This window comes from Odocoileus virginianus, chromosome 9 (genome assembly GCF_023699985.2).
Source record: "Odocoileus virginianus isolate 20LAN1187 ecotype Illinois chromosome 9, Ovbor_1.2, whole genome shotgun sequence".
Taxonomy (NCBI): Eukaryota; Metazoa; Chordata; class Mammalia; order Artiodactyla; family Cervidae; genus Odocoileus; species Odocoileus virginianus.
Window position 1 is genome coordinate 14,472,342 of NC_069682.1, and position 25,417 is coordinate 14,497,758.

Consider the following 25,417-nt stretch of genomic DNA (forward strand, 5'->3'; position numbering starts at 1 on the left):
AGAATACTGGAGTGGGTAGCCATTCTCTCCTCCAGGGGATCTTCCCAACCCAGGAATTGAACCCAAGTCTCCCAAATTGCAGGCAGATTCTTTACCAGCTGAGCTATCAGGAAGCCCTTAATAACCTATAATGTAATATAATTTGCACAAAATACTGAATCACTATGCTGTACACTTGAAGCTAACACAATATTGTAAAGCAACTATACTTCCATAAAAAATTTAAAAATAAAATATAAATTTTGCTTATATAAATGAATGCTAAGTCAATAGTTTGGGACAAATATTTCCAAAATCCTGATCTACAGTTTAAAAAGAGAAAGAGGGAACTTTGCCCGCAAGTTTAGTCTAACTGAGGAAGAAGAATTACATGCTTAATGAGATCTGATGTTTGAGTTGTATCCAAGGGACAGAGGTGGCATCGCATGGTTAACAAGTGGTGGGAGGTGAGCAGTCGGTGGGAGGAGCAGGTGGAGAGAGGGGTGACGAGCAACTTCCAGAAGGAAGGAAGGGCGGACAAGGCTTGCCATCATTCCTGAGCCAGGCTCTGAAGATGGGGAGGAGAGTGATAGGAGGCAGTCCAAACGTGGCTCAGAGCGTTAGGGAGACCAGGCTGGATAAAAGGGTTCGTATCGTGGAAAATAGGTTTGAAGAGATAAAGTTAGGCCAATTCCAGAGACACTTGAAAGCCCTGGTTCTTACAGGTCAGCTCTTTGGCAGGATTGGTTAGGAAAACTAAAACTGTGCCAACTTTGACAGGCCTGTGGTGCCAAAAGAAATCCAGGATTTCAGAAAGTTTAATTAGGTCCTTGCAACTCACTGGTGAATGTTTAGGCTTTGTTTAATTTTTAACAATGTTTTTGAGAGCATAAAACTTGGAGGAAAATGGATTTCAGGACCCCAAAAGTAACTTTGGCCAACCTGCCAGGTCAGTTCTGTATGTTTGTGTCTAAGTGTGAATTTTTGGTACCATGGAGGATGGTGGCGGGGAAGCGCGGTGTGCAGAGACTGTCCTTTATGTGTGAATTGGGAAACAGGATGGAGCTGTGTTACACTATCAGGTGTGTTGTGATAACCAGAGCATGATCGTTTCTGTGGAGTGCGTCTGTAAATTATTAGGGGGAGAAATGAGATGATTATAGCCTAAGAATTCTATTAAAGCCCAAATTAAGTTGAATAGTAGAAAAGAAAGAATATCAGGACTCTGTTTCCTTTTAATTTATGGACTGGGCTAATAAAACAATATAAAGGAGTCTTGATATCAATCACAGCTTCGTCTTCTAGATAATTTCTCATTATAAAACTCATTTTTGTTACTGCACATCACCGCCATAAAACTAGGAATGAGCAGAGAGACAGAAACTATAGGAAACTATAACATAGGACTCCTGTCATCTTTGTTTGAATAACTCAGAGCATGTTAGGACAAACGAAGATTGTTAGGAACTGCCAGCATTGGGAAGACCCTGGTCCAGTAGCTAAGACTCCGCGCTCCCAGTGCAGGGCATCCGGGTTTGATCCCTGGTCAGGGAACTAGATCCCACACGCCACAACTAAAGATGCCACGTGCTGCAACTAAGACTTGGTGCAGCCAAAATAAAAATATTAAAAAAACAAAAAAACTGCCAGCATTAAGGCTAACAATGTCTATTGTGTATATTCAGATTATTCTATCTCAGAGTGTATACCTTCCATGTAATATGACTCTTATCTTTACTTGCACCCACTGCTTAACCAGAGGAAAAGCTCATACCTGGTAATGATCTACGGTGACTCAGAAACAGTTTCCACTGGGAAGCTCCTGCATTTTTAATGTCCCTGACGGTCAAGAAGAACTTATCTTTTTGGAAGCGACTTGGCTGTTAAATCGTTATATTGGGGTTTCTCAGGATATAGCCTTCAAGGTAATTTCTGTCCTCAGATTGTTTTTCTAGGTTTGGGAACAAAACTTCCCAACATTCCTATGAGTGGAGAATGAGATGATGAAGGAGTGGGATGTGGGTTTGCACATAGATCTGGCCTTTGTGGATGGCCTGCCCTGGGAAGCGGGGGTGTTTTTAAGGAGCTCATTTCTCCCCCTTTCCCAGCCGAGGCTGTGCTTCTGCCAACTGTACCTCGGCTCTGGCAGTTCACAGTGGGGTCTGGACAGGAACTGGGGTCTGTATGCCTGGATCACAGTCCACGGGGTTCAGAGCCCCAAGACCCAACCCGGATCTTTTGTCAAGAGTTCGCCTTGGCAGCGAGTCGGAGCGGTTCTCATTTTAGAGTTGTCACACAGTCGTGCTAAGCAAAATTAGTTCCACATCACTTGGTTAAGGAGGATCATTTTCCCCTTCATGTTCGGAACTGCAAAGACAATAATCACCCTTGTGATTCCGTTTAGCTTGTCTGCAGGGAATCTTAAGTCTCAGAAGAAGTTGGTCCCCTCCCCCCACTCCAGTGGGACAAAGCCTAGTAGTTGAATGGAAGGGAACTCATCTGTTTGTTCCAGTTTAGATTCTTTAGTAAACTGGATCTGGTCAGCCTTTGCCTGGCTAATTTCGAGCTAGGTTGTGATCCAAGAAAAGTTTAAATTCCGGGTTACTCCCTCCAAGTAAAGCCAAGCTGTCTTCACTGTTTCCTTTCTAAACTGTCCCTGGGTTTCTTGACTGTGGGTGTCTCCTCTGCTTCTCTCATTAAATCCAAACTCATCTGTCCTGTATCACCTCCTGAGACACTGGGCCTTTCAGAGTTTCCCAGGCAATAAAATGATCTGATAAGTCATTATTGCTCAAATCTCTAGGAAACCTGGTCGAGGAACTAACATCCCACTTGAAATCGGCCAGCTGAGCCCGAGTGCCACAGCTGGAGAAGCTTGTGTGCCGCAGCTAAAGCCCGAGCACCGCAATGAAGACCCCCCCCAGAATTTTTTTTAACAGTTTTTTAAATTAAACAAAACAAAATTCATGCCGTGCTTTGCTCAGGTCTACGCCTCGTACATCTATTTGCACTTCCTCCCTTTTCCAGCTCGTTCGGCATTGTGCTTTAGCCCAGTTCAGCACTTCACCTCAACCACTCACCACTTTTCAAACAGGCCATGTGTTTCCATAGCTTTGCTTACTCTCTGTTTCGAATGCCCAGCATGGTTTGCTTAAATAGCAGTCTCCTGAAATCTCAAACATCTCTTAGCTCTGGCCTTTCTGAAAGTCCCTAAGCCATACCAGGGAGAGTGGGCACCTTCCGCTTGATCCCGTGTGCCATGTCATGGTGCTGAACACAGTGATGTGTCCATCCTCCGTTAAGAGTTGGCACCACGTGGCAGAATTACTTGCGGAACTTGATAAAAATGCACACGCTCAGGTGTTACCCCCGATGATGTATTCAGTAGGTCTGGGTCTGACCCGTTGCTAGATTAAGGACCAATACCTTGACCAAGTTCCCCTGAGGAAGAGATGTTTCTTATTTATCTGCCTGTCTTTTTCTAGTACCTGGAATCTGCTCCTTGTGAAGTAGAATGGTAAACATCAGTAGGATGTGCTGAGATTAGAAAGGAAGTTGGATTGCAAAGGGAAGCAAGGAGTGATGGGTAGCCGTGCGTGCTAAGTCGATTCTGTTGTGTCTGACTCTTTGCGACCTTATGGACTGTAGCCCACCAGGCTCCTCTGTCCATGGGATTCTCCAGGCAACAATACTGGAGTGGATTGCCATGCCCTCCTCCAGGGGATCTTCCCGACCTAGGGCTCAAACTCTCATCTCTTACGTCTCCTGCATTAGCAGGCGCATTCTTTACTACTGAGCCACCTGGGAAGCCCAAGTCTGCCAGGCTTCTCTGTCCGTGGAATTCTCCAGGCAAGAATACTGGAGTGGGTTGCCATTCCCTTTTCCAGGGGATCTTCCCAACCCAAGGATCGGACCCGGGTCTCCTGCATTGCAGGCAGATTCTTTACTAGGGAAGCCCGATGGGTAGGATGAACTTTGATTCTGCAGCCTGGTGGTGGGGGTGGGTGATTGCTTTTAGGAGAAGGATGACATCACAGTGGTGCTTCAAGATTAATCCAGCAGGATGGTCAAGAGTGGAAAAGGTGAAGAGAAGAGTCAAGTGTGGTAAAATGTGGTCCTGTACTCGGGAGGGGGCCCAGAAAGGAAGTGGACCCAGCTGACATGGCGCAGGAAGAAGCAGCAGGGCCAGCAGCTGGCTGGCTGTGAGTGGCAGGGACAGGGAGGAGCCAGTTATGTCCCCAAGGCTGTTTGTGTGATGAGGCTGAAAGCCGCTGTGCCTGAGATGGGTCTTTGACAAGATGACTCAGCTCTAGGGTTTGGTGAATGATGGAAAGACCCAGATCCTTGGATTGCTCTGCAGACCTGACTGTGGCCAGTTGGAACTCTGATGGACAGGGGTGATGGTGGAAGGAGGGCCGCTGCCTTCCATCCAGGCCATTCTTGGTCTTTCTGGAACGTACAGGGGAGGAGGAGGGGGGAAGCCACCTCCCTCTCTGGCTCCCACGCACTCACTGGATATGCACTGGCCTCACCGGCCACAGCCCCGTCAGCTCCACCGGCACTATCAGCCCCGAGGGCCACGACTGGCCGCACTCGGCACATGGAGATTTACCAAGATTTACCAAGACTGTGGATCACTCGCAACCTTGTCCCGATAAACTGGACCTCACCAAAAAAGGATATTCCTAGTAAATGCCGAGAAACAAACACAGGAAGCCTAACGAATAAAATGGAGAACATGCACACACGGCTCGTGGTTCCCTCCATGGTGTTAGCCTGCTCTGCTTCCCGGGGAGAAGTCGGTTTTCATCTCTGGGGCCCTCTTACCAACCCTGGTCTCCCTTTGTATAACGCGCACATTTGCAGCTGTAAAATGTGAGCCTTGATTGGGCAAGGAGATGAGACATTGTGGGGTGGTCGTGACCTCACAGACCCTCAGCTTCTGGCCCCTCTGTCAGATGGGTCTGCTCCTGCTTCCTTATCTCTGGCTGTCCCCTTGCCGGGGCAGACCCGTCCTCCTCCCGCTCAGAAATCTGCCCCCTCCGTAGCTCTCCTGGGGAATTCTATATTTTTGGCTCCTGGAGAATGAGGACCAGGAGCAGCCCCTCGTTCTTGATGCCTTAAGAGATGAAAGAAGATTGACTGTGTGAGCCTGTGAAGGGTATTGAGCCAAGGTCTCCACTTTCTCTCCCACATCCTCTGACTTCTGGAGAATTCTGATTAGTTTCCTCATCTTCTTTCAAGGGAATCGTTTGTAGAAGTCTAAGCACTGCAGTTTTACAGTATCAGAATAACTTTTAAACTGCAGGTGTGCGTGCATCAGTCATGTCCAACTTTTTGCAACCCCATGGACTGTAACCTGCCTGGCTTCTCTGCTCATGGGATTCTCCAGGCAAGAATACTGGAGTAGGTTGCCATTTCCTCCTCCATGGGATCTTCCCGACCCAGGGATCAAACCCACACCTCCTGCATCAATCGGAACCATCAGAGAAGCACAGGAGAAGGCCTGCTCTCAGATGCTGTGGCCAGTTACTGCCCCTACCCGACATGCTGCACTCTGCGCAGACCCCAAGCCAAGTCTGCTGAGAGACTTGGCAGGACAAGCCAGGTCCTGTCCCAACCAGCACACGGTCCCCCAGGTCCCTCACTGGAGGTGAATCAGTACCTCATTTCCTGCCTTTCCTCTTGCTGTTGAGGGGATGCCTCACTGCCCACCCTCCTTTCTTCTGAGCCGTGATGACTTGGTTCAGGATGAGGCAATGCTGAGTCAGGGGGTAGGAATCTGCAGGGCAGAAGGAATCTAGGAATCCCTTTCCTACTTCCCACGCAGCCCCAGGATGCAGCTGAGATGCCGCTGTGTGCCTTCACCTAGCTCTGTCACCGGCCACTGCCATTCATACACTGAGTGTGTCCGCTCTGTGTGTGTGTGTGTGTGTGTGTGTGTGTGTGCGTGCTCAACTCACAGCAAGCACTTAACTCATTGGAGTGATACTCTTGGGAGTTTCACCACTGATACCTGAACTTCTGAGTCGCATTTTATTGGCTGTGTGGACAGTTCAGGCTTTCTTATTATTTACTTGTTTAGGTTTTTTCTTCTTTTTTAAAACTTATTTGTTTAGGCTTTCTTATTAAGTTGCAAAGCTTTTAACATTTCTCTCTCTCTCTTTTTTTTAACCATTTGGCATAATAGCAACTTACAAAAGGGTATATAAGCTCAGAATTTTCTGTTCCCTCAGAATTTTCTGTTCCCTAGCCTCACTCCTGAATTGCATTTGACTAGTGCTGATCTGGGAAATGAAGAGAAATGGGGGTGAAGAATAATTTCTTTTTTAATCTGTTCTAACGTCTCAGGATTTCTCCGCAGTTGCGCAGTAATTCTGGATGTCTTACATGACAAGGTCCACCTAACGGTGTTCAGTACTGATTAAGTTTTCTCCAAGAATAATACATGCACTGAGACTTCCCTGGTGGTCCAGTGGCTGAGACCGTGCTGCCAACGCAGGGGGCCTGGGTTCAATCCCTGGTCGGGGAACTGGATCCTACATGATGCAACTAAGAGTTCCCGTGCCACAACTAAAGATGCCACATTGAAGATAGAAGATCCCAAGCACTGCAGCCAAAGAAAGAAATAATAGAAGTAATGTACAGACTAGTGCCTGTACACAACCCAGATAGTACCTAGGGCTGTTTTAGCTCATGGCCCCTCAGGAATCTTCAGGGGCTTGTAAGGCCTCCCAGCGGCACCTTCAGCCTAGGGAAGGGAGAACACCCGTGTCTTCACTTGCTGTAATGTAGGTCACGTGTAAGACACAGGAGGCGTCTTCCCGTATTCCCCGCTAAGCTTCTTTGGTCTTCTAGACAGTTTTGTTTAACTCGATTGTCTATTGTTCAGGGGCTGAACTGATTTCCTGCTGGAACAGCCAGAGGACTGTACGAGACTAAGGGGCTTGGGTTGGCGGGCGGGGACAGTGTCAGCGTCTTTGTCCCTGAAAGTGAAAACATGAGCTTCCCGATGGTATTAACTGACTGATGGGGCCTTAGCATCTTATGTAGAAATTGCAGTAGCATCACGGCCTCCAAGGAGTCTAGGATCTCACAAGTGTCAGTCTTCTGTTAGTAGTTCATTAGGTCTTGTCACTCCCCCTACACTCTGAACTGTTATGAGGCTGTAAAGGAACCATAATGTTGTGGTGTCTGAGGCAGAAAAGGCTAGAATTTATGAGCAGCACAGGGAAGCCAGACCCTGAATGTGATGGAGCATGGAAGTACAGACCCAGAGAGCAGAGGACGGTGCCAGAATATGATTTCATCAAATTTTCAGCACCAAAGTAGTTTTTAGTACACCCATCTTTCTGTAAAAATAATTCTTACTATGAGAATTCCGTGACAGTCCAGTGGTTAGAACTCGGCGCTTTCACTGCCATGGGCCCAGGTTCAATCCCCTGTGGGGAAACTAAGATCCCACATGCTGTGCAGCAAAAAAAAAAAAATCTTACTACTATTCAGCCATAAAGCAAGAATAAAATAATGCCATTTTCAGGAACATGGATGGACCTCAAGATTTCATACTAAGTAAAATAAGTCAGGCAGGGAAAGACAAATACTGTATGATATCACCTATATGTGGAATCTATATATGAACTTACCTACAAAATAGAAACAGAGTCACTGACACAGACAACAGATTTGTGATTGCCAAAGGGGAGGGGGCAGGGGAGGGGAGGACTGAGAGTTTGGAATTAGCAAATGCAAACTGTTATCTAAGATGGATAACAACAAGATCATACTGTTTAGCACAGGGAACTATATTCAATATCCTGTGATAAAAATGAATTGGAAAGAAAAGAATGTAAACAAGCATGTGTGTATTTATATGTAAAACTGAATCACTTTGCTATACAGCAGAAATTACAACATTGTAAGCCACTATACTTCAATAAAAATAATCCTTACATCTTCATAATGAAAAAGGAGATAAAGGAGAACTGGAAATGAGCATCACCAAACAAGTTGACACTGGGGGGTCCTACTTGTCTTAACGGTGCAAGCTGTAGACCAGCTGACGTAACTCTCAATGCCCATGTGTCTTGGGGGGGCGAGCCTTCGCCATCTGCGCTAACTAACCCTTGTCACCTTGTGCTTGCTCCTCCAGGGGTGACCACCACCTGGGCATGGGACACTGGCCCCTTCGCCACCTCCTGTGAGTGAGCCAGAGGCCGGAGTTACTGTGGGGATGCCTGTCCATCACCGGAAGTCAGACTCCTGGGAGATGGACCCTGATTCATCCCCCGGCTGCAGGCTCGGTGACCTGAGCAGAGGGAGCAGTTTGGAGAGTCGGACCAGCAGCTCTCGTTCCCGAAGCCTCACTCTGGTGAGTGGCTGTCTCTCTGGTGCTCTGTGTGCTTGAATGTTGGCTGGCTTCGCCCCCCACTCAGGAGTATCTTACAGCATCCTCTTGGGGTAACTGGCCTGATGTTTTGGAATATTTTCTCTCTGTAGTGGCATTTTGACGTTAATCATCTTAAGTTTTGCACACATGCAGAGCAGAGAATTGGCTGCTGCGACCCAGAGCACACCATGCCTGAAGGTGGCCACCAGTCCAGCCCAGATAGCTGCCTTTACAGTCCAGTGACTGGAAGATGGGAAACCGTTCACAAGATAAATCAAATTCACTTTAAAACAGATGTTTAACTCCTTTACAAGTATAAATGCTTCCATATCCCTTTCTCTCAGCATCCAGAGAGCATCAACAAGCTTTACATGAGCATCAACAAGCTTTAGCTACTTGAGTGGGAAAAAAAAAAGTCTTTAAAGTTAAGAGATGGCCTTTTGGCCCTCACCACCCCTCAGGATTAGGGATGGAGACCTTCATATTCATAGAGGGAAGGACAGGAGAAAGTTCATCTTGAATCTTACTAGTAATGGTCCATTGTTCCTCTCAGCCTGTCTTCTAACGGGAGCATGAATTTCCTTCAGATATGTGGACCTGAAATTAACCTCAGCTGTGCTGAACACACCCACTCTGGTATCCTTGCCTGGAGAATTCCACGGACAGAGGAGCCTGATGGGCTACAGTCCTTGGGTTCGCAAAGAGTCGGACACAACTGAGTGACTAATACTTTCTCTTTCATGCTGAACATAGGGGCTTACCTGGTGGTTCAGATGGTAAAGAATCTGCCTGCAATGTAGGAGACCTAGGTTTGATCCCTGGGTTGGGAAGATACCCTGGAGAAGGGAATGGCTACCCACTCAAGTATTCTTGGATAATCCCTGGAGAATCCCATGGACTAAGGAGCTGGTGGGCTACAGTTCATGGGTTCACGAAGACTCAGACACGACTAAGTGACTAATACTTTCACTTTTCCTGCTGAGCATAAGAAAGAAGTGGATAGAGGATAGTTAATAGTAATAATAGAATCTTATAGACTCCTACTTGCATATTTTCTTTTTTTCAACCATCCTGATAAGTATATAATAAATTTTATTTGATTGATTCACCAAAGGAAAAATATGTTACAAATTACTCTCTGAATATCTGAGAACCTATAAATCCTTAAGAATGGAGAATTTTGGACTAATTTTTTAATTTAAAAAATGTATGTGTTAAAAGACACGTTGAGACTTCCCTGGTGGCTCAGTGGTAGAGAATTCCCCTGCCAATGCAGGAGACACAGGTTCAATCCCTGGTCTGGGAAGATCCCACATGCCGCAGGGCAACTAAGCAACTACTGAAGCCCACGTGCCCTAGGTCTGTGCTTCTGAACAAAAGAAGCCACCTCAATGAGAAGGCCAGGCACCAAAAGGGAGAGTAGCCTCCGCTCACCACAGCCAGAGAAAGGCCACGCAGCCACGAAGACCCAGCACAGCCAAAAACAGACAACTTGTTTTTTAAAAAGACATGTTGAAAGACTAGGTAGAGAAGACATACAGATTAATACTCCAGTCACTGGTGGAATCTGTTCTCCAAAGCACAGCTCGGAAGCAGCCCTGCTCTGATGTGAATGTGGTGTGGCTAACTGAGGAACATAGTCTGAAGGGCGGCCCTGTGAGCCTGGGGGCGGAATAATGTTGTGAATGGTCCTCAGATGGTTCTGTCTCCGAGGAAACAGGTGTAGTGTATATTATGAGTCAGTGTTTGAATTATTTTTGTGTCTTTCACATTCATTGTCTTGTTGAACTTGAGGCAGATCTCTCAGCATCCTTTGTTCCCTAGCCTCTTTTGCTAGAAAGTCAAAATAATCCCTTCCGTCTCCTCCTGGGAGAGACCATGACCCCAGGTATGTCAAGGGCTCTGAATTGGGGGCAGGCAAGTTGCCACTTTTCCATCTCTGTCGTGGTCCTGCAGGGTCCCCTCTTCACCTGAGGCGTCACGCCCCCTCCCACCACGTCCTCTGTGGAGGCTTAGACTCACACACTCAAACACAGACAGAACTTGAGGGAGCTCTGCAAACCTGTCCATGGAGGATGCTTCCGCCTCTTCTGTGTGTGTGATTTTTTGTGTGCATGTGTGCTAAGTTGCTGCAGTTGTGTCCACCTCTTTGCGACCCCATGGACCGTAGCCCACCAGGCTCCTCTGCCCATGGAATTCTCCAGGCAAGAACAGTGGAGTGCGTAGCCATGCATCTTTCTGACCCAGGGATCGAACTCGTTTCTCTTACATCTCCTGCACTGGCAGGCGGGTTCTTTACCCCTGGCGCCACCTGGAGAGCCTGTGTGTGATTTCTCCCTTTGCTCAGACCCTGAAGCATGTTCTCAGAGGTGAGGATACCGGTGGAGCCTGCACTCTGGCGGCTGTGGTCCATCCTGACAGAGTAGGCTGCAGATTTGCTCCCCTGGGCAGCAGATTCTGAGATAGAGGTTACAATGCAGGACGCTTCTTATGCCCATTTCTGGGCTCAGCATCTGGAAGGAAGAGGAAGTGGGACTTGGGCAGAGAGAGAAGCTGTGATGCAGGCCCAGCAAAGGCCTCAGCTGATCCTTAGGAAGCTCTGGTGCTGGGAGGCCCTCCAGCTGTCTCACAGTGGACCGAGCATGGAGCCTGGATACCCACTACTCAGCCATCAGCCCTGGGATGGGAACACCCGTGGAGGGAGGCACGACCTTGACAGGACAGTTCCCAAGGGGACTGCCAGCTGAGGGCCGCCTACCAGCAGCATGCCCAACAGGTGGGGGGTCCTTCACCCACAGGGTGCATCACACTCTCAGCCACGAAGGTGTAGGAGAAAAGGAACAGAGCCTTTCAGAGGGACCAAAGTCACCAGAGCAGCTATAAGATATTTGAATCAAAAGAAGCAAAACTGTGAAATGAACTTGGGGAGTTTGTAAGAGACCACCATGTAAAGCTCTTCATGTGGTGTCCGTCTAGGCAGGCGGGGCTTTCATTCCCTCATCTGGCAGATTTGGAGAATGTGTGTGATGCTGACTCTTTGGCAGGACATCAGACCCAGGAAGACATCTTCAGAGACCAGAACTCTTCTTTGAAAGGAAGTCTGTTAAGTTTCAGCTCCACAGTCACAGGGAGAAATGGTTTATTGTGAAGCTTTTATCATGGATGTATTTATGGTAAAATATTAGAAATACCTTTTGGTTCAAAGATAAGAAAGACTGTAGATCTCTCATGTTTGTAAACCCCAGAGGGTCAAGGTGAGCAGGGTGAGCACAGCCTTAAAGCTCTGAGCTGCTTGTGCTGGGAGGCGTTTGTGGGCCTCAGTGCTGGGGGACGTAGGCTTTACAGTGGAGCCAAGCATAGATCAGAAGGCCATTCCCCAAGGTGTTTATAATTCCTCTCAAGCCCTCCCGGAAATCTTTATGCATTTTTCCAGTCGCTTTCTTCTTTATTGATGCTACTCAGTATCCTGAAAAGTAGCTCAGAATAGTAATAAACACAGGATATTGGAGACACACCTGGGTTCAAGTTAAGTAAGCTGGTTACCATAGAGATGAAAATGCCCAGTGTCTAATCAGTGCTTCCTAACTGCTGGTACCAGCTTCTGCAAGTGCCCTGTTAGCCCCAGGTGGAGAATAGCACCACTTCATCTTGCCTCTTCATCTTGTTTGGGCCTGTGCTTTCTTTTCTATCCATCTCTTATCAGTAGCCTTCTGAACATCTTTCTTTGACCAGTAAAGAAAAGATGGCAAAAGGAAAACTCTCCCTCCTCCCACCCAATATCTACCCATTTTGTAATTTCACCAATCTTACTGTGGGGCATCACCTTGAATTTAAAGAATGCCTGCCCTCTACAGTTCTTTTCTATGCAGTAAAATCTTATAGTAACACTGTGACATATTTGATTCATCTGTATGTTCATCCTTCTACGTAATAGAGAATAGTCGTGGAGACAGCATTACGGAGTCTATACTTTTATGAAGCATGTCATTCAATTATGTTCTTATGACATATTATGTTTGCTTGATTCAGCCCATACCCTACTCGCCTACCTGTTTCTCACTGTCTGATGGAGGATGTGTTCCCATCCCATTCCAGCACTTTCTACTTAGACCCGTGGACTCTTTTTAAGCTTCAAGCATTTCGCTTCATGGAAAAATCATTGGGCCAACTTTAGTCGTCATCTCTTTTTATTTCACAGTTGTGTATCTTGCTTAGATAGAACTGATACACTGAGAAAATCTGGCATTTGATTTTAAATGGCAACTAGAGTTTTCTAAACGCCTGTGGAACATTCAGCTTTTACAAAACACCATATTAGCAGCCAGGTTCCCTTGAACGAGTGAGTTATCTACACCACTGCAGAATCTCTAAGTTTTTAAAAAATCTGTTACCCTTATACTCTGCTTTCTAAAAGTCTAAGTTTGGGGAGGATCTATGAATCAACCATAGTAGTTTCTACACTCCCTGTTCTTTATTCTCTGACCTCATAAAAGATTCATCAGCAGTAGTGTTTTTAGGCCTCCAGATTGTATGGGATTAAATTCACCCCTTGTAAGACTCTTTAAGTAAAAGATAGTCAAGTTCTGGTACATCCCTGAAGCTCAGACTCTGCACTCCCAATGCGGGGGGCCCAGGTTCAATCCCTGGTCAGGGAACTAGACCTATATGCTGCAACTAAGACCCAGGGAGGCTAAATAAATAATTTTTATAGAAGACAGTCTGGTTCCAATTTATAGAAGTGGGTATTTCTTTTAAGCAAAGGTTATTTTAAGAAGAGGATATACATTAATGCCTAATGTTAAAGGAGAGTATCGTGAAGCTTTTAAACTCTTGTTGAAGTGTTTCCTGGAAGAGAACAGGTCTTTGCTCTTTAGAAACCTTTCTGCTGAGTCAGTACAAGTGAAAAATGGAAAGAGCTGCTTAGGTAGGATTGTTGTGGCTATCCACATAGTTGCTGTTATGAGCTAGGCTATTCTAGGAAGGTGAAGTATGTGAACTCTTTATCACCCAAGAGGTTAGTTGTGTTGAACTTCCCTGGTGGTCCAGTGGTAAAGAGTCTGCCTGCCAGTGCAGGGGACACGGGTTTGATCCCCTGGTCTCAGAAGACTCCACATGCCACAGGGCAACTAAGCCCGCGGGCCACAACTACTGAGTCTGTGCTCTGGGGCCCGGGAGCCGCAGCTGCTGAAGCCCAAATGCTCTAGAGCTTGTGTTCTGCAACAAGAGACGCCACCGCAGGGAGAAGGCCAAGCATCACAACTGGAGGGCAGCCCCCACTCACCACAGCTAGAGAAAGCCTGTGTGCGGCAACGAAGACCCAGCCCAGCCAAAAAAAAGTCAGCCCTACAAGTGGCTAGTTGTGGTTTGTCCATATATTGTTTTCTTTGTAAAGAATTCTTCCTTTGAACATCTTCTAGCAGAATGCATAGCTAGAACTAGAACAAGTTGACCAAATCTTTGTACTCTTGACTAAGAGGATCTTTTTTTCCTCTGAAATGTAAGGACAGCTTCAATACAGTACAGGGCTGGTGGTGGTTCTGGAACTTACGACCTCGAGAGGTGATAGGATTCAAAACAAAAGGTTCAGGAAGGATTTGGAGACATTCATAAATGACAGCTCTTCAGGGTGACAAAGGAAGCTTTGGGTGTAGGTGACCTATATTCTTAACCTCTTAAGGAGAGTATCTCAGACACTCACACATCTGATCAAACCTCTGGGGTTCACTGCCAGGGACCAGTGCTGCCCCATGCCAGGATCCCTAGGTTCTTCCACTGAACACGGTCTGAAGTCTGTTCTGCCCTGCAGGCACCCTGGAGCTTCCTCCAGGAAAGAATATGATTTGGCTAGCCAGAAAGAGCGGGACCCTCTGAATACTATAGGAATGAAGGAATTTCATAATTTGTGTGACACTTTGAGAGTGGATTGGAAACATCCCAAGTCCCCAAGCATACTTCCTATCCATTTTTACCTCTAGCTTGGGCAAAAATTATGACCCAAATTCACTGCTACATTTTTGAAGTTTTGATACTCAGTAAGCTGCTTCCCTGGTGGTTCAGACAGTTAAGTGTCTGCCTGCGATGTGGGAGAGCCGGGTTCGATCTGGGACACCTGGGTTGGGAAGATCCCCTGGAGAAGGAAATGGCAACCCACTCCAGTACCCTTGCCTGAAAAATCCCATGGACAGAGGAGCCTGGTGGGCTACAGTCCATGGGGTCGCAAAGAGTCGGACACGACTGAGCGACTTCACTTTCCTTTTCCTTTAAGCTGTCTTGAAACCCTCCCTGGCCCCTCAGTGGACAAATGCTGTGGCCCTCAAGCCACAGAATGAAGCTGTGATCAGATAGCGATTGTCAGCTCCTGACCACCCCTTCCCTCTCCAAAACCTCTGAGGTCGTTTGGCCTCACCCATCAGTTGTGGAAGAAGAAGGTAAAACAAGTGGAGGTGAGGCTGTCTCCACACTGGCTCCCCTGAGGTCTAAACAGGACACTTAAGAATCTGACATGCTGGTCGCCAGACAGTTTCAAGGAGAAGACACGGTACAGAGGCGTGGAAAGGAGACGAGACTGGTCAGTAGCAACCCCGCTGTCCTTTCAGCTCTGGCTCCTTCCCCACACTGAACCCAACACTTCCTGGACAGGACGGCTATTTTAAGACAAAGCTAAATAGCTTTGATGAGAGGTCCACTCAGTAAACATGTAGTAAATGCCTGATACACACCAGATCAGATAAGTGATGGAATAAAACTCGATTTTAATCTTTTTGGGACCTCACAGTGTGGTGACCCAACAGCCGCGTGGAGCTCTGGGACGTGTGACAAGCTTATGTGGGGTCTCACACGTGATGCCATGGACTTAAGGCGTTCCCGTATCGGTCAGGACCGCTTTATAACATTGCCAGTTCAGGGAAGTTCAAGGCAGCCCTCAAAGCCATGACTCTTTCGATCTGTAATCAAAACTGCACACATATCTATCCCCCACTGGCTTGTTTGTGTCTCTTTCCGGTCAGAAGTACAGGTTTACGTTAACCATAGTGAAAAATTACAATGGGGACTAGTTAAAAATCACCATAATTAAACCCCTATGATGAAACCATGGGAAAGGCCACATGTACTTATGGGCTTTCTTATGAGGTTGCCAAAGTAAGCGTGGCATTCACAGAAGAGACTGATTCCTATTCTCTTCTTGCTGCCCCTATGTTGAGTTTCAGCTCCTAGTTGGTATGTCGGTGGGGGGAGCTCTCATCAACTAGGGTTTTTAAATTAGTAAAGCCTTACTCAGGTGTCAGGGAGATCATTTTGGTGTCTGCAGAAAGAAAATGTGAGCATCAACTCAGATTCTGCCAAAACAAACACCGAAGGTGGCCTAACCCAGGAGAGTAGGGGTTAAGAGACCTGGGTTCATCTCAAGAAATTTTTTTAGCCATCATAATCTTTCGTAATTGTGGTGCTGGCGAAGACTCTTGAGAGTCCCTTGGACAGCAAGGAGATCAAACCAGTCAATCCTAAAGGAAATAAACCCTGAATATTCATTGGAAGGACTGATGCTGAAGCTCCAATACTTTGGCCACCTGATGTGATGAGCCAACTCAATGGAAAAGACGCTGATGCTGGGAAAGATTGAGGGCAGGAGGAGAAGGGGGCAACAGGATAAGATGGTTGGATGGCATCACTGACTCAATGGACATGAGTTTGAGCAAACCCTGGGAGATAGTGAAGGTCAGGGAAGCCTGGCATGGTGTGGTCCATGGGGTCGCAAAGAGTTGGACAGGGCTTAGCAACTGAACAACAACAACAATCTTTCATTATTCCCCCCCCCCCTTCTTTTTGGTTTAAGATACAGATGATTTCTGCTGGTTCATTTTTTCCCCCTCCCTTACAGGGAGTTATCACCATTGTGTCTTAATCTGCCGTTAAACCCAATTTCTTTGTTTAACAGAAAAGCTAAACAAAAGAAAAAAAGCCCCGGGACTTCCCAGATGGTCTAGTGGTTAAGACTCCACCCTTCTAACACAGAGGGTGCAGGATGGATCCCTGGTTGCGGAACTAAGATCCCATATGCTCTGCATTGTGGCCAAAAGATAAATAAAATAAAATAAGTCGAAGGTAGAAAAGAAGCCTCAAAACTGAATTAATTCAGGACTTTTTAAAGTGGGGGTTTGGGGGCTTCTCTGGTGGCTCAAATGTTAAAGAATCTCCCTGAAATGCTAAAGACCCAGGTTCAGTCCCTGGGTCCGGAAGATCTCCTGGAGGAGGAAATGGCAACCCACTCCAGTACTCCTGCCTGGAGAATCCCATGGACAGAGGAGCCTGGGGGGGCTACAGTCCATGGGGTTGCAAAGAGTCGGACACAACTGAGCAACTAACACTACTAATAGTATGAGTGTTTTAAGCCTTCTTGACTTTTTGTTCAACGATATAAAGGTTTTATCCTCTCTGCCATTTCCCTACAAACACATCTCCTGTCCCACCCCAAAATTCCCATAAGGATGTCTAGGATTGCTGACTGTTAACACTACTGGTCGGATTCTCTGGAAGAGTTTGTCATCCGGCCGGGAGTATGTTCCTCTCGGAGCCCTACCGGGACCAGAGGGACGCTCACGCTGTCGTCTTTGCTGGAGCGGGGAGACCTCGCCGAGACCAGGACTCTGTCCTCCTTCTCCTCCTAGGAAACTTGAGCTTGTGCGTTACAGTTACAGTAGTAGATTTGGCGTTTTGAATTTTCTGGTTTGAATACATTAGAAATTATTTCTTCACTGTCACAGTACACAGATTAGGGTAGAAATGTCTGTATTCCCAAGTTTTTGAAGCAAAGCGGTATTTCCCTGGGAGGCTTGTAGACCCCACCCGCCGGCAGTGTGGTGGGAGGGGGTAGCACAGGTGAGGGATGGTTTTCTAGACAGTTTCTTTAGCGTTTCTTTTACCATCTGGAGACTTGTAGCCATAAAGAACTTCCCTTTACTCCACAACCCAAATATGCACTTTCAAAACTTCATTGATGGGGGTGGGTGGGAGGCTCAAGAGGGAAGGGGTATATGGATACATATGGCTGATTCACATTGTTGTATGAAAACTAACACAACATTGTAAAGCAACTATACTCCAATTTTTTAAAAAATGAAATGAATATTATGAGGGAAAACATGTTAAAAATAAAAACTCCATTGATAGGAGGAGAGTTAAAAAAAAAATTCTGCTGTCAGCCTACCACCTTCCAAATGATAGGGGCAAACGTACATTCTCTCCCAGTCACCCTTCCCAAGAAAGCTGCTGGGTGTTTTATCCTCATTCCCTCTCCGCTTCGTTTCCCAGGGACTGAGTTAGCACGTCTCCTGTCCAGTAGCACCAGCGGTCAAGCAGGGTCCACCCCACCAGGACGCCAGCTGTCTTCCTCTCGTGGGGCCCCTGGGCCACTGCCTTGCATTTTTTTTCTTAAACATATTATGACAGCTGTACTGACATATAATCCACAGACCCTGTGGCTCACCCATTACAGTATGCCGTCCAGTGGTTTTTAGTAGATTCACAGAGATGTGCAGCCATCATCACGGCCAAGTTTAGAACATCTCCATCACCCAAAACAAAGCTGGAACCCACTAGCAGTCACTGCCCGGCCCTGCAGCCGCCCCCCGCCCTGGCCAGCCTCCCACCCACTTCCTGGCTCCACAGACGCGCCTATGCTTGCCGCCTTGCCTGTCAGGCTTCCCCCAGGCCGAGGTCTTCCTCTTTAACATCCCTGCCGGAGAGAGGCAGCAGCAGCATCTCCCGGGGACAGAGCCGCAGACGGGAACTCTCTCGGCCGCCTGCCATCTGCCCATTTCCTGGCCCTGAACCCCCGGCCCTCAGCACTGGGGCTTCCCTCTGTTCCTGCTTCCTTGACTCTCCTGGGTACACGCAGACTGCAGGGTCATGTGGAGGGCAGCGGCTTGTTTGGGGAATTCGTCAACAGACTGAGTCCATGGCGTGTTTGGCCCTTGGTCAAGGGTCAAGGCCAGGCTGATCAGGAACAAGTCACCCAGCCCGTCCTCCACACTCTAACTCGAGCGAGAGAGGCTGGATAGAAGAGGATGCAAGAATCAGAGTCTGCCAGGACTGGGGGCTCTGACTGCCGACCTGCCCCATTAAAAATGACTCATGTCTCGTGTTTTACAGTAACACTGAGGCAGAAACATCAGCTTGAGGAACCAGGATCAGACGTACAAGAACAGCAGGCATCCAAGCATAGGTCGTGGGTTAGTTTGTGATTAGAAAGGGAAATGACTAGACAGCACAGCGAGCAAGCAGAAAACTAGTTCTGGCCGTGGCCACTCACTCTGTGAAATACTTGAGCGACTCAGAAGTCACAGCACTGCCTCCGCAGCCAGTCTGCACACCTCAGGGAGGAAGCTGGATGGGGTGCACGCTCTCTGAGTTGCTTCCCTCAGCCCCGAGTCCCACAGCACAATATCAAATGGTTGAATGGGAGCTTCCCCTCGCTTACTCTCCAAATGAAATCTGATATTGGGACTCCTTGCTCTGAGGTTGGATTAGACATGCCAGGTTTATATAACCCATTCTTACTTTTTTTTTTTTTTTCTTTTAAATCTTTGGCTGTGCTTCACAGCAAGTGGGATCTAGTTTTCTTGACTAGGGATTGAACCCAGGTCCCATGCATTGGCAGCCTAGAGTCTTAACCACTGGAACACCAGGAAGGTCCCCCATTCTCACATCTGCTCCTCACTTAATGTGTGAAATGGGCATGTGTCTTAAGCTGATGGTTTCTTCCAGCCCAGCTGCCTATTTAATTCTACTGTCTGTCCAACCAAACAGAAATCATGGTACCACCCAAAGTAGGTTATCTCAAAGTCCAGGGAATAGAAACACGGAGTTGGGAAAGTCAAAGTAGGAGGAAGAGGGTAGAGAGCAGTAGTTTATTTCCCAAGACATTTGATTCAGTGAAAAGTTGGGCTTAACGTTTATCTTTGTTCTTGGTTGTTACCATTTTCATGTCACCCTAACAACATCGGTGGTGATTGTAATTATTAACTAGAGGGACATTTGTCATGCTAAAAGTGAAAGTCGCTCTGATTCAGTTGTGTCTGATTCTTTGCAACCCCATGGACTATAGCCCACCAGGCTCCTCTGTCTATGGAATTCTCCAGGCAAGAATACTGGAGTGGGTTGCCATTTCCTTCTCCAGGGGATTTCCCCAACCCAGGGATTGAGCCTGGGTCTCCTGCATTGCAGGCAGAGTCTTTACCAACTGGTAGAGAGCCACCAGGGTCGTCATCATCATGCTGAAAACCCTAATCCTTTCAGACTTGCAGCATTTTCTGTTGTTGAATCACTGAGCTGAGCTGCTTTGCATGTTCAGTCGCTCAGTCATGTGCCACTCTTTGCAACCCCATGGACTGCAGCACATCAGGCTTCCCTGTTCTTCACCATCTCCAGGAGCTTGCTCAAACTCATGTTCATGGAGTCTGCCATCCAACCATCTTATCCTGTCATCCCTTCTCCCCCTGCCTTCAATCTTTCCCAGCATCAGGGTCTTTTTCCAATGAGTCGGCTCTTCACATCAGGTGGCCAAAGTATTGGAGCTGCAGTATCAGTCCTTCCAATGAATATTCAGGACTGATTTCCTTTAGGATTGACTGATTTGATCTCATTGCACCCCACAGGACTCTCAAGACTCTTCTCCAACACCACAGTTCAAAAGCATCAATTCTTCAATGCTCAGCCTTCTTTACGGTCCAGCTCTCACGTCCATACATGACTGCTGCAAAAACCATAGCTTTGACTAGATGGACCTTTGTCAGCAAAGTAATGTCTGCTTTTTAATATGCTGTCCAGGTTTGTCATAACTTTTCTTCCAAGGAGCAAGCGTCTTTTAATTTCACCATCTGCAGTGATTTTGGAGCCCACCAAAATAAAGTTTGTCACTGTTTCCATTGTTTCCCCATCTATTTGCCATGAAGTGATGCGACTGGATGCCATGATCTTCGTTTTTTGAGTGTTGAGCTTTAAGCCAGCTTTTTTCACTCTCCCCTTTCACCTTCATCAAGAGGCTGTTAATTCCTCTTCACTTTCTGCTATAAGGGTGATGTCATCTGCATATCTGAAGTTATTGATATTTCTCCTGGCAATCTTGACCCAGTTTGTGCTTCATCCAGCCCAACATTTCGCATGATGTACTTTGCATATAATTTAAATAAGCAGGGTGATAATATACAGCCTTGACGTACTCCTTTCCCAATTTCGAACTAGTCCATTGTTCCATGTTCTAACTGTTGCTTCTTGACCTGCATACAGGTTTCTCCGGAGGCAGGTAAGGTGGTCTAGTATTTCCATCTCTAAGAATTTTCCACAGTTTGTTGTGATCTACACAGTCAAAGGCTGTGAATGAAGCAGAAGTTTATCTGAAATTCTCTTGCTTTTTCTATGATCCAACAGATGTTGGCAATTTGTTGGCTTTGCATGGAGAGAAGAAAAATGAGAAATGTCTTATAGTGACTCTGTGAGCAGCAGGGTGGGGGTGGCGTGTGCTGAATGATGGACGCACGATAATCCAGCAAGACTAAGGCAGACAGGAAAGAGGAGACAGGAAGCTCTGTGCCATACATTGTGACCCTCTAGATGATCCCACCAACATGCACTAAATCTAAAAAAAATCACATATCGAGTAGCATTGCTGGATTTGTTATGACAGCTGTGTGTCTGGTGGCCAAAGCACCAGGACAGACCTACATGGTGAGGAGGCAGCTGACACACGCGACAGCTCTGTGCAGAGTTCATGGATACCTCAGATGTGGGTCTCTCCTGTAAAGTCTAGCAAAGGGGAAATCCATGGGTGATGAACAACTACAGTAAAAAATAGAATTTTATACAAAGAGTTGATTCTTCCTGTTAAACATCCCTCAGCTCCATCTCCTTCTCTCTCCTTCTCCCATCACCACGGCTCTTCTTTAGGTGACTTTTAACTTTTGTCTGAATTGTTTCAGTTGTCCGAACTCTTTCCTGTTTTCCACACTGTGGCCAACAGGATCTCTCCAAAATACATATCCCTAGATTCTTTTTGCTTACTTTTCACCCAATTGTTCAACATTAGTGACAATCATTTCTTCTCCAGAATTTTTTCATATCAGACTCCTTGTGCCAAAAGTGTGGGTTGATGCCCATTCTGTGTTTCTCCAACACCCCATAGTCACCTTGTCATAGACTTTTCCACCCGCTAAAGTGAGTGTTTATTTTCTTGTCTGAAGCCCTCATTAAAGGGACTAAACCAGACAGCAAGAACATCATTTACACCCTTGTATTTACATTGCCCAATGCTTACTAGATGCTCAAATATTTGAATGCATGATTCAGCGGATGCTATGGGAGTAGGCTGGAGGTATGGTGACATTTAAATTGGATCAGGAAGGACAGGTAGATGTGGCTGTGTAGACATGGGCATTGCTGACAGAGAAACAGGTGTAGGAAATAGCAAGTGATTTGATTTGATTATAGGGCAAGAATTAGCAAACCCCAGCCTGTGGACTAAATCTGGCCCCAGCCTGTTTTGTAAATAAAGTTTTACTGTAACAGAGCTAAGCTCATTCATTGACATATCTCGTGTAGCTTTCATACCACATTGACAGAATGGAATAGTTGCCACCATTAAGACTGCAAAGCCCAAAATGTTTATTATCTGGCCCTTTACCGAAAAAAAGTTTATCAGCTCTGCTATAGAGTAGAAAGGGGAAAGAAGTAGGAGTGACATTTAAAAGCTAGGTAGGGCCAGATCCTGGAGTTCTCAGAATAAAGTGTGAACCTATTAGTCATATATTCTGTAGACACAGAAGACTTCTAAGATATTACACTGGTTCTTTTAAAATCTGCTCCTCTCTTCTTTGGTTCAGTGGTCAATGCTGCTGCTGCTGCTGCTAAGTCACTTCAGTCGTGTCCGACTCTGTGCGACCCCATAGGCGGCAGCCCACCAGGCTCCCCCGTCCCTGGGATTCTCCAGGCAAGAACACTGGAGTGGGTTGCCATTTCCTTCTCCAATGCATGAAAGTGAAAAGTGAAAGTGAAGTCGCTCAGTCGGGTCCGACTCTGTGCGACCCCATGGACTGCAGCCTACCAGGCTCCTCCGTCCATGGGATTTTCCAGGCAAGAGTATTGGAGTGGGGTGCCATTGCCTTCTCAGTGCTCAATAAAAAGTATTAAATAAGGAATGCATTGTGCCTATTTTCCCCTGTAGTATCCTGCTACTCTTCTAATGTGCTTCAGACTGACCCTCTTATTAGAAGGAAAATAGTTTTTAGGGGCTACACAACTGTTAGGTATGTAAGCTGACAAACTTAGAGAGATCTAGTTAATATGAAACTGTTACAATTTCAACTGGAAAAAAATTGCTTTTAAAATCAGTCTGTTCCTTCCCCAACCCCACTCAGCCTCAAAAGAACTGGAGCAAAAGGACTTCCTTCGTGGTCTAGTGGCTAAGACTCCACACTCCCAATGCAGGCTGCCTAGGTTTGATCCCTAGTCAGGAAACTAGATCCCACATGCCACAACTAAGTTCACATGATGCAACTAAAGATCCTGCATGCTGCAATGAAGATCGAAGATCCCGAGCGCCACAACTAAGACCCGGTGCAACCAAATAAATAAATAAATATTTTTTAAAAAGAAGTGGAGCAAAAACATTCTGTGAACTAAAATCTTAGAGCACACTGTTTTCTAAGTTTAAAGTTGAAAAAGGAAATACATACAAAGCCTGATGACAATGAAAATTATAATCTGTCTTGTTAATATATATGCAAAAATTCTAAACAAAATACTAGCAGATCATATTCAGTGATGTATAAAAAGGATAGAATCACAACCAAGTTGGACTTATTACAAGAATGCAAGGTTAGTTTAATAGCTGAAAATCAATTATTGTACTTCAGTGCATTAACAGAATTAAGGAGAAAATTGTGACACCAAAATTGTCTCTGGACATTGCCAGTGCCCCATGCAAGGTAAAATCACTCCTAGCTTAGAACCACTGCAACAAAGGAAGAAAAAGCCTTTGACAGAGTTAAAAACCCATTCATTATTTTAAAGACAAACACACATAGCAAACTAGGAATGGAAGAGCTTTCTTAATCTGATGAATATCATTTTTTTTAAAAACCTACAACAAATACTATGCTTAATGGTGAAATATGGAAAACGTTCTCCCTAATATTGGGCAAAAGACCAAAATGCCACTCCTGTTCAGCTAACTGGAGGACCCTGGTGGTACAACAAGGCAAAATGAAAAAAATGAAAGACATGAGGAATGGAAAGAAGGAAATAAAAGTCTTTCATTTACAGACACCACTGTATATGCAGAATACTGAAAAGAACCTACAGATAAACTGTTAGTATTGTGCAGCAAATTTGTTAAATTTACTTATTTCAAAGTCAGTATATCTTGTATTTCTACAGACCAGCAACAATTAGAAGACATTAAAAAGTGATGCCATATCTGAGTGTGATCCAGTGGTCCAGTGGCTAAGATTCCTGCTCCCAATGCAGGGGACCCAGGTTTGATCCCTGGTCAGGGAAGTAGATCTCACTAAGACCCAGTGCAGCCAAATAAATAAATAAAAATATTTTAAAGTGATGCCATTTCTAATAGCATCACAAAACATCAAATACCTAAGAAGAGAGATAACAAAAACTGTAAAATCTGTGTACTGGAAACTACAAGATAATACTGAGAGAAAATAAACCAAATCAATGCATATCAAATGTTAGTGCATCCGTATTACCTGGAGGGTCTGTTAAAACAGATTGAAGGCCCATTACAATTCATCAGAATGAACTTTTGTGTATGGTGTGAGGTCACAATTCACTGTTTCCAGCACAACTGCTTGAAAAGATGAGTGTTTTCCCACTGCAGTTCCCTTGGTTGTAAATCAGGTGACAGGGCATGGGTCAGGCTGTTTCCAGGTTCTCTCTTCTGTTCATTTGTCTACTTCTCCCTTTGTACACTGATAAAATACCATTTTAATTATAACTTTATAACTGATCTCCCGTGGCTGAAACTTCAAGGGATGGGCCTTGGTGAGGACTGGTGTGTTCTTGTTTATCAGGTCATTCTCATAACCCTTTGATCTGGAAACTTGCATCCTTCTGTTTAAGGGCATTTCCTTGAATTATCTTGCCTGTTTACCTTGATCATTTCCTCCCCTCTGTTTTTTCTGGTTCCTGTTTCTGGAATTCTTATTCAGTTGTTGGCCCTCACACACATATTCTCTAATTTTCTGCTCTAAAAAAAAATTTTTTTTTTTTTTTTTTTACTTTTTTGTTGTGCTTTTCCAGTTACTCTAGTTTATCTCTAGGCTTTTATTTCTTTTTTTTTCTGTCATTTTAATATCTAAGAGCTCTTTTCTTCTAGTTTTTAAAAGTAGCATCAGATTCTTATTTATGGATTCAGTCTCTCCTCTGATCTCTCTGAGAATGTTCATGATCTTCTTGGAATTTTCAGCATTCCACATGGTTTATTTCTTGTAAGTTGCCTTTTTTTCCTTCTTGTTTTGATGTGTCTTTCTTGTTAAAGGTTTTTCTCACCTGCTTGGTGATCATTAGCTATATACACACACTTAAGAGTGAGATATTAAACTGATTATAAATATTCTGTGCTGGGGTGGTTGATTGTGACTTCACTGGTAGAGTGATCTTTTGGAGCTTCTTGGCACTTGGACCCTTCAGTTCCCCAGAGAAGGTCCTTCTGATCCTCTGTCCAGAGAGGGTCAGTTTGATGCCCTGACTCCCCTTTATCAGTATGGTTCTTCACCGTAAACTCAGCTTGATGCCCCCACCCTTCTGATCCCTCTTTTACCTTCTTTAAGAGTAAACATCTAGTTTTCTGCCTGGGTGACCTAGTTGCTTCTGAAAGAGCCTCTCGTCCAGTTCTGCTCTTTTCAACGTCATCTTAGCCAGACTTCCAGAGCCTCCCAGCACCCCCACACTGTGCTGACCCCCGTGAAGTCTGAGCCCCAGATCACAGGAGGTTGGTTTCTGCCCCTGCCCCCAGCTGCTGACTAAAATTCACCTTTCTTG

At 45.8% G+C, this 25,417-nt stretch overlaps 1 protein-coding gene across 2 annotated transcripts in view; it reads left to right on the forward strand.

Moving 5' to 3' along the window:
• PROSER2 (proline and serine rich 2) overlaps nucleotides 1–25,417 on the forward strand; it is a 43,459-nt gene that overhangs the window by 12,675 nt on the left and 5,367 nt on the right. The window contains exons 1-2 of one of the 2 annotated variants that reach the window (XM_020893043.2): nucleotides 4,912–5,125; nucleotides 8,132–8,350. In XM_020893043.2, coding sequence (XP_020748702.2) covers nucleotides 8,213–8,350 — 138 coding nt within the window. In that variant the 5' untranslated portion in view covers nucleotides 4,912–5,125; nucleotides 8,132–8,212. Of the gene's footprint in view, nucleotides 1–4,911; nucleotides 5,126–8,131; nucleotides 8,351–25,417 lie in introns of those variants that run through there. The other variant, XM_020893038.2, reaches the window with a different exon arrangement.